The 13,834-nt window shown below is 39.0% G+C and overlaps 1 protein-coding gene across 3 annotated transcripts in view; it reads right to left on the reverse strand.

Moving 5' to 3' along the window:
- AHCTF1 (AT-hook containing transcription factor 1) overlaps window positions 1-13,834 on the reverse strand; it is an 85,479-nt gene that overhangs the window by 40,750 nt on the left and 30,895 nt on the right. For all 3 annotated transcript variants that reach the window (XM_073338312.1, XM_073338314.1, XM_073338313.1), the window contains exons 8-17: window positions 13,046-13,196; window positions 9,784-9,916; window positions 9,510-9,691; window positions 8,949-9,010; window positions 6,317-6,445; window positions 4,601-4,691; window positions 4,415-4,504; window positions 4,086-4,226; window positions 2,444-2,548; window positions 1,533-1,626 (exon numbers count right to left, since the gene is read on the reverse strand). In XM_073338312.1, coding sequence (XP_073194413.1) covers window positions 1,533-1,626; window positions 2,444-2,548; window positions 4,086-4,226; window positions 4,415-4,504; window positions 4,601-4,691; window positions 6,317-6,445; window positions 8,949-9,010; window positions 9,510-9,691; window positions 9,784-9,916; window positions 13,046-13,196 — 1,178 coding nt within the window. The remainder of the gene's footprint in view (window positions 1-1,532; window positions 1,627-2,443; window positions 2,549-4,085; window positions 4,227-4,414; window positions 4,505-4,600; window positions 4,692-6,316; window positions 6,446-8,948; window positions 9,011-9,509; window positions 9,692-9,783; window positions 9,917-13,045; window positions 13,197-13,834) is intronic.

The raw sequence follows: 13,834 nt of genomic DNA on the forward strand, positions 1-13,834 counted from the left end.
AAGTGTGCCAACACAGAAATACTCAGCCAAAATTAAGGAAAACTCATGTTTTGCTTTCTAATCTCATTTTTGCCATTGAAAAAATTCCAATTTCATGCAGCTGTGCTGTACATAGATGTTGATATGAACAAGGGAAACACACTGGTTTGAAGTCTAGTCACACACACACACACACCCACCCACCCCAACCTTTAATAGTAATTTTAATTCCATTCATCAAACACCATTGGAGACTCCTGGTGGCAAAAGTACCACCTGCAAATTCCCAATGATGTTAAAAACAACGAGGAGTCCAGTAGCACCTTAAAGACTAAGACTGATTTGGGCATCAAAATGGTAGTCTTTAAGGTGTCACGGGACTCCTTGTTTTTGTGGATACAGACTAAACATGGCTACCTCTCTGATAAATTATGTTAAACAGAGTTAGTAGGATAAGGCCTGGTCTACACTGCAATTAGGTCAACATAAGGCAGCTTACATCGACCTTACTCTAAAGTGTCTACACTATAACGTTGCTCCCGCTAATGTAAGTCACCCATTACATCGACTTAACTCCACCTCTACAAGAGGTGTAGCACTTAAATTGATGTAGTTAGAGCAAGGCAATGTCTGTGTAGACACTGCGTTACTTACATCGTCTCTTGGCTGTGAACCCCAGGACAACAGAGCTCCAGGAACTGCCAGTACCCCACAATGCCCCACTTCAGTCGGTGAAGTGCTTCTGGTGAGGACACACACGATCAACAGAAGGAGCATAGTGTGCATGTGAACCACCACTTTAATTACTGCGGTGGCTGTACCTCAACTTCGGTTGACCTAATTTTGTAGTGTAGACAAGGCCTGAGTGCCTGCTGTATTTTTCCACCTTCTCTCTACTATCTTTCTTAGCTCCAATCCTACTGGAAAAATTTTATAATTATTTCTATTTGGTTTGTATCAGTGTGATTTTAGATTTAAAATCTGTATTAATCCTAGTCAAGACATTTCACATGAAAAATAAACAAGTCTGTAAAAAGTTCAGATAAAGATGTAATTTCTAACTGGGTACCAAGTTAGAAGAGGGCTAATTCTTTAAATGTTCCAACTGAACACAACGGTGAGGGCCACCTTCTTGCAGTATAAAAATGTACACAAGTGAACTCCAAAAAAAGGATTTAGTCCTAAAACAGACATTATGTCTTATCAAATAGTCATTTAAAGAGCTAACCCTTTTTGAATAGTTCATCTTTGCATGCCTAAACAAAAATTTTGGAAACTTGGTGCTGCCTATCTGTTTTGAATCAGAGACCATTAAATGCCACGTTACCAAATAAACCACCTTTTTGAACTGCAGAAGTCACACAGTTTAGCCTTTGGATTAAATTATTTACACTATTACCCAATATATTTCTAAAATCAGGTCAAGGATTGTTTCACTTTACTTCAAACAGTGAAACAGTGGCCCTGGGCCCAAGAACACCCCTCCCCCACCTTTACATATGAAAGCAGTCCCTCTGAATTCAGTGGTGGGTGTGTTTATGAACGAACCTTACCTTGACAAGCGCTCTAGTTTCTGTCTATGACCAGTACAGTAGCTTTGTATCAGTGGGTAATTGTAGAAAGGCCTAGACAACTGCATATCGTCATCTACATGCAACAGAAAAAAAAAGTACGTAGTTCAAGAAGCCTAATAAAATCTGAAGTAATTTTAAAAGAACTGAAACAGACAAAATTGCTGAGTTTCATTTTTAATATTAAGAACAAGCAATTTGACAACTTTGGAAGAAAGTGATTCTAATTCTGCTCTTTTACATTTTTTTTTTTTTTTTTTTTAGTAAGACAGCAGTAAGCCACAAGGTTCACTTCATTCCTCAATTTAGTAAGTGACCCATATTTGAAAATTATCCCATAAATAAAGATTACTGGGTAATTCAGACCATATGAAGTAAAAGAGTTTCTGTGTTATCTCTCCCCAGCAGAATAAAATATATCTTTAGGTGATCTCAGATGGGGACTGCTTTTCTAAATTTTGTAAAGGGAGCATTTATAGGCAGATTGTTTTCTAAATCTATGTAAGCCGATACATGCGTTTTTACGGCATAAAAAAACGCTATCAAAATACTGGCTATATAAGGACATTTACCTAGGAAACTGAATACACCAAGTTCTAAACCTAGTAAGAGACTTCTTAGGGAAGGAGGAGTTTACCACCACAAGTAAATATTTACCAAAATGTGTGGAATACTTAAAAGTAAAGCCAGCGTTGGAACTGGATTAACACAATTACATAAAAGGTTAGTCTATGTTGACTAAACTTAAGTATACATTACAGCTGTACCAACACGATTTGTTGATAAAAGTAATTTACCAAATATGGTTTTAAGAATTTTTCTGTAGGAAGCAAATATTGCACAAAGTGGTAAGCGCCTGTCACATCTGAAGTATGTATTTGTTCAAAACTTACCTAAACCCTCTGGAAGGAGACTGGATCGGCAGAACCAAATGACCACATGGGAATATTGAGAAATGAGGCTGGTTACAACCTGCTTATTTGTCAAATCTGTAAAACCTGGAAAGAGTTTATAAAATTATGTTGCCATTCAACTCCTTCAGTTACCAAAAATATTAACTATGATGACATTGATAAACTGGTTCTTTTTTATTGTATTGAAAGCATTCAAGAAATTTTTCCATTTCTTATTTCTAATCAACCCTTGGAAACAACTGTTCCTTTACAGTTTTTCCTCTGCATTTCTTATGGAGACACCTGGATTTGCTATTTTAGAGCTCCTTAAGCCCTGGATTCCCCTCCACCCCCTTTATTTTTGAGAGACAGCTATCACCCTGTTCAAGACTTCAGGCTTCATGAAGTGGCAAGAAAATTCTTGGGTATTACTAAGATATACCTCACCCTAGAGGCTGCAGCTTCTAACCCAGAGATGGGGAACCTACGGCCTGCGGGCCAGATCCAGCTTGCTGCTTCATTATTTCTGGCCCGCAGCAGAGAAGCTGTGGGGAGAAGCAAGGGTTCCCAGGCTCTTAAAAGTCCGGTTGACTCTGTGCAGCTCCCAGAAATGGCTGGCATGTCCTAGGAGCCAGGGCGATCAGGTAAGCTCCGCATGCTGCCCCCTCCCCCAGTGCTGGCTACGCAGCTCCCATTGACTGGGAACCACAGCCAAGAGGAGCTGCGGGGGACAGCGTGCACCGCACAAAGCCCCCTGACCCCTCCACCTAGGGGCCAGACATGGTGGGTGCTTCTGGGAGCAGCGTGGAGCCCCGGCAGGCAGGGAGCCTGCCTTAGCCCTGCTGCGCTGCCGACCGGGAGCACCCTGAGGTAAGCACTGCCTGGCCGGAGCCCGCACCCCAAACCTCCTGCCCCAGGTTGGAACCCCCTCCCACACCCTGACTCCCTCCCAGGCCCCGTGCCCTCACCCACATCCCAACCCTCATCCCCAGCCCTGAGCCCACTCCTGCACTCCAAACCCCTTTGCCCCAGCCCGAAGCCCCTCCTGCACCCCAAACCCCTCATCCCCAGCCCCACCCCAGAGCCCATACCTCCAGCCGGAGCCTTCATTCCCTCCTGCACCGCAACCTCTTGCCCCAGCCCAGAGCCCCCTCCCGCACCCTGAACCCCTCATTTTTGGCCCCACCCCAGGATCTAGGGGAAGCCCTGAGCCTCTGAGCCCCCCCACGGGGCTGCGTGTTGCCCACGACTGATCTTTTCTGTTGGTCAGTAGCCCCGATAGAAAAAAAGATTCTCCACCCCTGTTCCAGCCAGTGGCCTCTTACACAACTTCTTGTGCTGACTACCCTATTCCACCCACATGCACACTCAGTAAGCAACCTCCCATAGCCTCCTCCCTGGGGGTTAACTGACAACTGCAATGTTCCCCACCCACAGACTCAATCCTTCTCCCAGCTGCTGAACCTGACTGCCAATTCCAAACAAGCAGCTTGATCCTCCTTTGCAAGCTGGAGAAAATTAAAAAAAAAGTAAAACTGAAAAAGGGAAAATAGGGAAAGCTCACGCTTTCAGGCCTATTCCTCTACCTTAGAAAACACATTTCATAATAAAACATACTCAAGTTGATAATACTGTTACAAACCTCTCTCAGTGAGCTCTTGTGCTTCTGTCAGAAAGCAGTTCAAGACTGTGCTAAGGTTGCTAAGAAGCAATTGGCAGTGCTGAAGAGACTGTATAGTCTGTGGATCAATGAAGTTACATGAGCCATCAAACAGTGGGACACCTTATAAAGGACAAACATTATATGGTTAGTCTGTACACAACTTCAGGAGAAGAGTTAAAAGCATTTCTGCGTACATACAAACTATCATGTCAAGTACTAATACACCCGCATTACTGCATGTATTCAAATTAGGAAATATAACACTTAATTCCTGGAAAATTACTATAGTACTATACTATAGTACTTACACATTCGGTCAAACTCATCTTTTGTGTAAATCACTTTATTCCATGTCCACTCGAGAACAAAGCGCAGGTTAGCAGCTGAATTTGGTTGTTCTATTTAAAAAACCAAAAAAACCAAAAAAAAAACAAACATGAGAACAAATTCTTGTCTAGGACAAAGAATAAAATTAATAAAAAGCAGAACATTACCTTCAGCTGTCCACTGTTTGATGCAGCCAGTAAGAAGTCCTAAAGAACTTGTTTGGACAGCAGCAGATAATATAGCTTCTAACTGCTCCTCCTAAAAATGTAACAGAGATAAAATAGATAGTAAAAAAGATTCAAATGCTTTCAAGCCAACAATAGTAAATAAGATTTATTTCTAATTGTATGCAATATATCTGGATGCCAAAAACAAATCAATTATTACGTTTGAACAAAATCAGCACAAAATTAGTAAAATTTTTTACCCCCAGATGATTCTTTCCAGACCATCTTAGCTGTAGATAAAACGTTCCAAAAGCAGAGTTTCAAAAAGTGTTTAACAGAGTTTTCCTCTTATCCTTTTCATCCCTTCAAATACTGAATTCTAAAAAGTTATTTACTCTGTAATTAGGGGTAGGACACACCAAAGAATAGGAAGAAATACCTATATGCTATAAGTGCGCTGGGGGAAAGGCATCTGTGTGCTTGCTGTTTGTTGACCTTACTGTCCAGAGATTTGAAAACTAGCAACAGTTTTATGAAAAAGGAGCAACACAATGAAAACAGTTCTTTGGTAAGGGTTTCTTGCACTTTACTGTTTTATTACAATATAAAGACTTCACTATTCCTGCCTTCAAAATACATATTTTGGCTGGAGAAGTAAGAAGTACAGCTAAAAATCACATCTTTCCAATAATCTTGGGAAAGTCTGTTAACAAGGAAGGCAAGTGAAAAATCAGGTATTTCTCATGAGAACAAGAAGAAGGTGGCTTCTTTCTGCTGGAAGTGCATCAAGTAATTTTTAATACAACTTTAAAGAGCAGAAGAAGGTAAAACCAATTTTGTTTTGTTTCACAGTTCCCTCTTTATTGCCATCATCGGAATTCCCAATGATCCTAGCTCTGGTGGTGGGAAACAGTTTTCAAAGTCGATACACTTTACAATAAGATGTTTGGGTTTTTCAGCTTAAGCTCATTTTTAGTAGTTTCCCCTCTATCTCAACCCCACTATGCAAATTTCAACACTAGCAAGTTCAACAGACAGCATGATGTTTTTCCTGTCACAAAATGTAGGCAACAGCTAAGCATTGTCATGCAATGTTAAAATGAACAGTTGATTTTAGGCAAGTGTATTTTTACTGTTATTTTAGGTAAACCAATACTTCTGATCATTATGCTGTGGTTCACCCTTAGGACTACTTGACGTTCTGATCTTGAACACTGTAAAACATTCATTCCTTTCCAGCAAAAATAATTTATTCATAATAATTTACCCAGAAGTTATGACGCTCAGATTTCTAGAATTTAAAATGCTATTTCAACTTTCTCTTTCAAAAGCTTTGCTATAGCTCTTTCTATACGTAAAAAGAACTCTATATCAAAGGAAAATCCTAAGCAAGTTCCACATCACCACAGTGCACAAGTTTATTACTAGAGTAGAAGGTCAAGAGTAAGTCCACGTCAATAAATTCATAGTTCAGCAATGGATACAAAAATTTTTGACACCAAATTAAGTCATTCTCCAGCTCAAGTTGATCTATAGGACTTACTTACACAGTTTAATAAAATTAATTTGCATTCATTTAGAAAATCTATTATTTCAGCCAACTATAGTATATATGTGTGTTTTTTATCCCACAGGCAAATCGTATGAAGATATTTATTACATTTTCTTGTAGTTTTACAATAATTTCATTTAAACAAAATGCCAGTATATACTCACCTGACTTAAACTAGAAGGCTGTACATCAATAAGTCTCGGAGAGAGCAAGCCAGCAATAAGACATCTATTGAAGTTATCAGGAATGGCTTCATTTAAAGAAGAACCAGATTTCTTTAAAAAATGTAAGGTCTGAAACATTAATGACAAAATTTCAAATTAAGACAGCTATAATTATTCAACTCTGATGTTTATTTGACTGACAAATATGAGTAGTTATTTACAACAGAAATGTTATAAACACCCTTAAAATGCTTTCCTTCTCAAAATAGAAGCAGCAAAGAAATCTTACATTGCAAGTATACTTTACCAAGTTGGCATGTAAATTTAACAACTGTATATCTTTAAGATGGCATACTAAAGCAACAAAGTACATACTTGAACAATGACAATTCACAAAATAAGTCTCAGATTACTCAAATAAGACATCAGCCATTAGACTATCTTGTCTAAATATCTGTCTAGCTTCTCTATTAATATACACACCATGCTGCTTCTTAAATGCTGCCTCTAGCATCCCAGCAGAAATTAAAGCTAAAATTATACACACACAAACCAAAAACTTAGTGAGATTCTCTCAGTTTTGATCTGTGGGAGAAAGAGATTTGAAAAAACAGCCAAAAGATGTGCAATTTTTTGGTCTCCTTAGTTGAGCTGCATGGTTGTAATTTACCAGATTTGTCTTAAATCACAAGAACAACTTTGGAGAAGTGTAAAGGAATGCCCACAAGGGCCAAGAATGCACACTCTTGTAGCTTTTTTTTTTTTTTTTTTTACCACCTACAGGCGCTTCTCACACAGGGACAGCAACAAAGTCGGAAGTGCATCAGCCATAGCTCTTTGCCTGAGTGGCTGAACCAGCACCCCAGAGTTTACAGTAACTCTGCACTTAAAGTTGTTTGGCAGCCACCTGCTTTGTCCACTGCTTACAGAAAGAGCAGCCCATTGGAACTAGCTGGTGGGGGCTTGAAACCAGGGTGGACCAGCAGCCCCCCATAAGCTCCCCGCTCCCCTAAGTTCCCTGTACAGCAGCCGCCCAGCAGGCTATCAATTGCCGGGCAGTTCAGCTGTCTCTCTCCCACCCCCCACGACACACACACACACACACAGAGCCATGTGCTGCTCCTGCCCTGGAGCTGCTCCTGGGAGCCTCCTGCTAGCTATGCAGAGGTGGGGGGGGAAGAGGGATGCTAATGTCAGGGTGCCCTCTTCCCCCCGCTCCTGCCGCCCCCATGCTTCTCTACCTTATCTCCACAGAGCTGGGGAGACACAACAGGGCTCAGGACAGAGGGAGCTTGCTGGCAGCAGCTGCTGTCTCCATTTGCTAATCTAGTTAAAAAGGCAATGTACTTAGAGTAGAGCCAGCATACTTAAAGGGGCAATGCACGTCTCCCTCTCACATACACTGTATCCGTCTCTCTCTGCCATGCTGTCTCCCCTGCCTCCATTCGTGCTGCCTTGTACAGTGTGAGGCTGCATTAACAACGCGTTAACCCTTGACGGCTCAGCCGACTGCTAGACCATCACGTAGCAGTAAGGCATTCCCTGGGAAATATCCCATCCTCTGACTTCACCACCTTAACCAAGCTTCACAATCATCATTGCTGTGTACGATATTAAATTGTTTGTTTAAAACTGAGAGAGAGAGAGAGAGAGAGAGAGAGAGTGAGTGTGAGTGTGTGTGTGTGTATATATATATAAATTAAATAAAATGTAGTCTTTTGTCTGGTGAAAAGAAGTTTCCCTGGAACCTAGCCCTCCCTATTTATATTAATTCTTATGGGGAAATTGGATCCGTTTAACATCATTTGGCTTAAAGTAGTATTTTTCAGGAACATAACTACAACATTAAGTGAGGAGTTACTGTATTTCTGCTGAAGTGCCAGCTAATGAGGGAGCAAGGACTAGACAGTATCCAGCTCATGAATATTTTGAAGTAATGTAAACATGTGCTGAAGACTCTCTCTTCTACACAAGTGTTGTGCACAGAACTACACTCAATTTCTACTGCATATGGAAACACCTACTACATGTATAACTTCAGTTTATAGCTACTTAAGTACCAAAAATTTAGTGAGGTGAAATGTAACTGGTTCTCCCTTTTCCAACTCAGAAAAGAATTTCCCTCCTAAAAATGTAAGGTCCCAGGTCCAAACTCTCTTGCAGTAGCTCTCATCCATGAAATACTTGAAAGCTGTGCTTGGACATGTATGCATGAAATACACAAACAAAATCCTCTCCATCCTAACTTATCCACCAAATTTTCAAATCTTTTACCTGTCCTAAATTGTATAATGATGAAAATCTAGGCTTAAAAGAAACAGTTGCAACCTTATGTATGGAGAGACAAGGATGTTACCTCTCCATAATCTAGAATTCGAACCAAGTCATATACGGTTTTATTGTTACCTCCTGAGAAATCTACACCAGACTCATCTACACATATTTAGGACCTGTTTCAATTGAAGCCAATAGGAATTTTACCACTGACTTTAATGGGGCAAGATATAGCCCTTTTGGCACAAAATGCTCTCCCACCTCCATTGGTAAATATAAGTCTGTTCAATACAAATGACAGAGGATGAACTTTTCTAGATATCAGAAAGAAAGCTAGAAAAAAAAACAAAAGTAGTACCTCCTTCTGAAACCCAGTGCAAGTCATGTGAACAACTCCAGAGTTCAACAAACAAGTAGCATCTAAGAAAACAAAGAGCACGTGGTTAAAAGTCTACATTTTTGACGGTATGGTGCAGCAATACAAAGTAAACAGCTTCTATTAAAAATGGGGTTAATATTGGGAGTGGATTAAAAAGCTGAATAACTAGTTATTTGGCTCATTAGTTCACTTACAGATTTTGCAACATTCACACATCTGTGTGGAAATTTTACCTAGGCTGTATACTATATAGAACAGCTCTAGCACAGTACACAAATTAAAACTATTTGATTTTTATAACAATCATTTCTTCACAGGCCATATTACAAATGCATTAGATATCAAAATTTGGCAATCTGTGTCTAAAATACTTTCCAATAGTAAAGAAATATTTTGAAAGTAAAATATAAAAGTGTTTCTAATTGTTAAAAGTCACACATAGGAAGCAAAAAAAATAAAAATAAATCAATAAATGACAAGTTAACCTCAATTCTCTTATTAAGCTTGCTCTCCTAAAGTCAGCTAAACCGAAATACATACCAAAAGTGTAGGTGCTTGGATTAAAAAACTGCTCAGGAGGCGGATATGAAGGAGGAACTCCACGACTTAAGCTTCGCTCATGTACCAGAATATCCAAGATGTGGTGTGGAGAAGTCATACTCACTACAGCATCCAGCGACCATAATGCAAAATAGGGGCAATTATGAAGAAATTCCCCTGGTCTTAGATAAAGTAAATACAAACAAGTAAGATGTTAATTAATCATTTATAACCATTTTGAAAGCTACGTAAAATACACCCAATGAAGTCTCACCTTAAAGAATCAGGCATTTGAGCATGGTACCAGCGATTTATGTCAAATATGCCCAAGTAAGTAGAAGGTTTGCCCTGGCCATACGTATTCACTTGCCAACTGAAGACTGACACACTGGTATCAGGAGATATTACTGTAAGAAAGATGGCATTTCTTTAAAATAAATCAGCAGATACTGCTACACAGTAATGAGTTTTAGTTCAACTTGTCATACTACTTGTTTAACACTTTTTTAGAAACACAAAACTCAGTATTTTGGCAGAATGCCTTACTGACTTAAAGATAATGAAACGTTAAATCCTTCGGTAGCTATAATCCAGTTTCATTTTGTTCATATATCAGATTTAATAAAATATCTATTGTTGGGACCAGGCTAATCTGAATTTCCCATATTTACACAGTTAATTTATCAAAATATGTAGCTGTGTTAAAAAAATAGAAGTTATCACCTTTAAGAAATATCATCAATATGAAATTAAGATGAATGTCAGATTAGTGGTTTGCATTATTCATTTATTGATCATTGTGTAATTGCCTCATTTACATGCTTCTAGAATAGCCACTTTTCAACCAGATTCAAAATACAAGTGTCACAAGAATATCACATAACATAACTGGAATACCTTAATTTAAAAACACAACATATATTGCCTAATACTACAGTAGTTTCCAATAAGGGTTGTTTTTTGATGGGGCAGAAAGGGAGTTTCCTCTAAATGTGAGCAAAGCACGGGACGTTAAGATTCTCCTATTGGTGTAGGGAATATGGGAAAAAAAAGTAACTATACAAATCTAATATAGGAATATTTTTACCATTATTAGGTTCTTCTAGGTACATCATTTCCAGTCTGGGGTCCCCATCCCATTTCCTACAAGTGTTCTTCTGTGAGCCTCTGTTCTATCTTCTGTTTTGTTAATTGCTCAAATTATCTTTGAAGTTATTGATTCTTTAAGTTTAAAAAACAACTGCATCAGTTTACCACAACATAGCTTTTGCTCTTTCAGCATGTGCTCTCTGACCAGCAGTAGCAGAAAGTCTTCACAGAAAATCTTAAGTGCAAAGAAGCTGTCTTCTTCCCTCCTTCACAGGAAGCCTACTATTCTATTTTAGATCAATGGCTCAAATAACTACAGGCTTGTCTACACTTAGAATGCTGCAGCGCTTCAGTGTAGACACTATCTATGCCAACAGGAGGGATTCTCCGATCAGCACAGGTAATCCACCTCCCCAAGAGACAGTAGGTAGGTTGACAGAAGAATTCTTCCATCGACCTAGCACAGTCTATATGGGGATGCAGGTCAACTAAACTACACTGTTCAGGGGTCTGGATTTTTCACACTCCTGAGTGACTTATGCCAACCTAATTTTCTAGTGTAGATTAAACCTAAAGGCAGGTCTACACTACAGCCAGGATAGACGCTCTGAGATGGTGGTCGATTTAGCGGGTCAAGTGAAGACTTGCCAAATCGACAGCAGGCTGCTCTCCAGTTGACCCCTGTATTCCACCCCCGACGAGAAGAGTAAGGTAAGTCGACGGGAGAGTTTCTCCCGTCAACCCCCTGCAGTACAGACCCCACGGTAACTCGACCTAAGGTATGTCGATTCATACCTCATAGCTATATTATTCACGTAGCTGGAGTTGTGTAGCATACGTTGACTTACGGCGGTAGTGTAGACTTAAGTAAGACTATAACAAGGAGTTCACTATCTACCTGAAAGGGAGAAGAGAATTGCAAACTATAACTTGGACTGATATCATGTGGGAACATTTTCAGAATGCAGTTTGTGCCTATCTGTCATATGAGTGAGCCTCAGACTATTGCTTCAAAGTGAAATAAGTACAAGGGAGATTGGGAGAGAGGCAGTTTAAAGGAATACTTAATATCAAAAGTTTTATAAATAATTATAGGTGGAACTGGCAGGACTTCATTAGTTAAAACTGCTTAACATTTTTCATTGTAAGACCCTGTTTTCAGCTGCTTATAACTGCCAAAGTTTAATCATACAACCATCTGCCCTGGGCTGATTTTTTGTTTTAAGGATTTCAACAACAAAAAATGGTTCTGACATTTCTGAAAACAAGGTAAGGGAACAAAGATGTTTCGCCAATGTTAAATTTGTACAGAGGTTCCACTGAGAAAGTCTAGTGGGCTCCATGCTTTAGAACAGAGAAGTATAGACTAGCCCCAGGTTAACAATGTGCGGCGGGGGTGGGGGGAGTCCAGGGAGGTTTAATTTTGTCTTTTACAAATCCTGGACCCCATCTTTCCATAAAGAAAAATGATGTTAATTTTATCCCTCAAACAGTTGTAGACACTTAGATTTACTTGAGGGGGATGGGGGGGAAATACTTTTCAAATACTTTTCCCCATGAGTATGGGTGTTTAAAGTTCATCTTACTTCCTAGAAAAAAAAAAATCACCCAACTAAAGTGCTTTTTTTCCCCACTCAAAGAGAGCTATTTTCATTGCGTTTGTTCAAGCTACAGAGGTTAAGGGGGGGGGGGGGGGGGGAGAGACGACAACTCCTTTCTCCTCATACATGGAAGTTTTCCTTCACAGATGCCCCTTTTGGCTCATCAGCACCGCAAGCAGCTGACGACTTTCCGGTTTCAGTATATAGTTAAACAGATTATCTAGAGTTTAACAGCGCAATCTAATTTGGCTATTTAAATACAAACAAACTTGAAAGCAGCCCAGTTGTCTACACAGAAGGAATATGCACAACAGCCTACAGGAGAAATTGGCGAGTAATATGAACTCCATGTTTTAGGCAGCCTTTGTAGCTTATGCCTGCTGTATCTTCTTTTCCTGCAACTACTGTATGTAAACAAAAATTTCACATTCCTTTTTAAGTCCTCCACACAACAAGAGCAGGACAGCATTAAAAAGGCCTAGCCAGAATACAGCTTTGGACAATCTGTTTCCAAAGCATTATTATACTTTTAACTTACCTTTAAGTTAAAAAGGCAGCTGAACATCAAAAAGCCTACACCTCAGAGAGAGATATAGATATAATTTTTCCAATTTAATCATGTACTTTATGTATCAGGTTTCCCTGTTCCATTGTCATTTTCCATATTAATTGCAACTCAAACATCTTCTTTTTAGTCTTTAAACATGTTTATTCTACACAGCTATTCAAGTAAACTGTTAGGGCTGTGGGTACAGCACTAACATTTTTAGAATTCAACTCTACTGTTTTCTTCAAAAGCATTATGTTACAGTTCAACTGGAAAATATTTTGGACCTAGCAACAAACCTTCATTCACGCCATCCTCTCTGTCAATATGGCTGCGAAATTTTTCTATAGTCTGACAACTGAGTAGTTTGGTATTGCTAGTCTGCCCTCTTAATGAAAAGACTTCACCTGTGAGGTCTAGACTGTACCTTTCTTCACAGTACTCCAAACCCTGAAAGACAAATACAAGTTATTTGAAATGAATGTGTATGATATTACACTTAAGAGATGCAGTCTCTTCCATATTTATGAGTCAACCAAAGGAATCCCAAATTACATATTTTTTAAGAATATATTCTGGCATGTTACAGAGATTAAGTGCAATAAAATATTCAATAACCCTAGATCTGAGGAACTAATTTTGGTAAGTTGATACAAAACCAAGTAGATACAAAATAATAATAATGTCCATCATTTTCACTATTCAGGAGAACTCCTACTATTATCCAGTTTTACAAGGACTTGGCAGTAGCTATTGACAAATAGTTAAGTATCAAGTTTTCCTTTTTTATTTCTTTAAAACCCCTATAATAATAACCTTAAAAAAGCTAAATATACATTTCTACAGTCATCCTAATCTACCCACATTTTCAAGATTTTTTTTTTTTAAGACAAAATATAAGTCCACACATTCCTCCAAATCACACTCTCTCATCCAAACAAGCTTTATGTAATGTGAGAAGAAAAATGAACATTTCACATGCACACACTTAGCAACTCTGGGAATTCATGTATAGTTAGTATGCCAGTCAGATTTTATCAAAAGATACATCTGAAATCAAGCAGTGCTGGGGTACACAAAGTTTGTGT

This window comes from Lepidochelys kempii, chromosome 3 (genome assembly GCF_965140265.1).
Source record: "Lepidochelys kempii isolate rLepKem1 chromosome 3, rLepKem1.hap2, whole genome shotgun sequence".
NCBI classification, from domain to species: Eukaryota; Metazoa; Chordata; order Testudines; family Cheloniidae; genus Lepidochelys; species Lepidochelys kempii.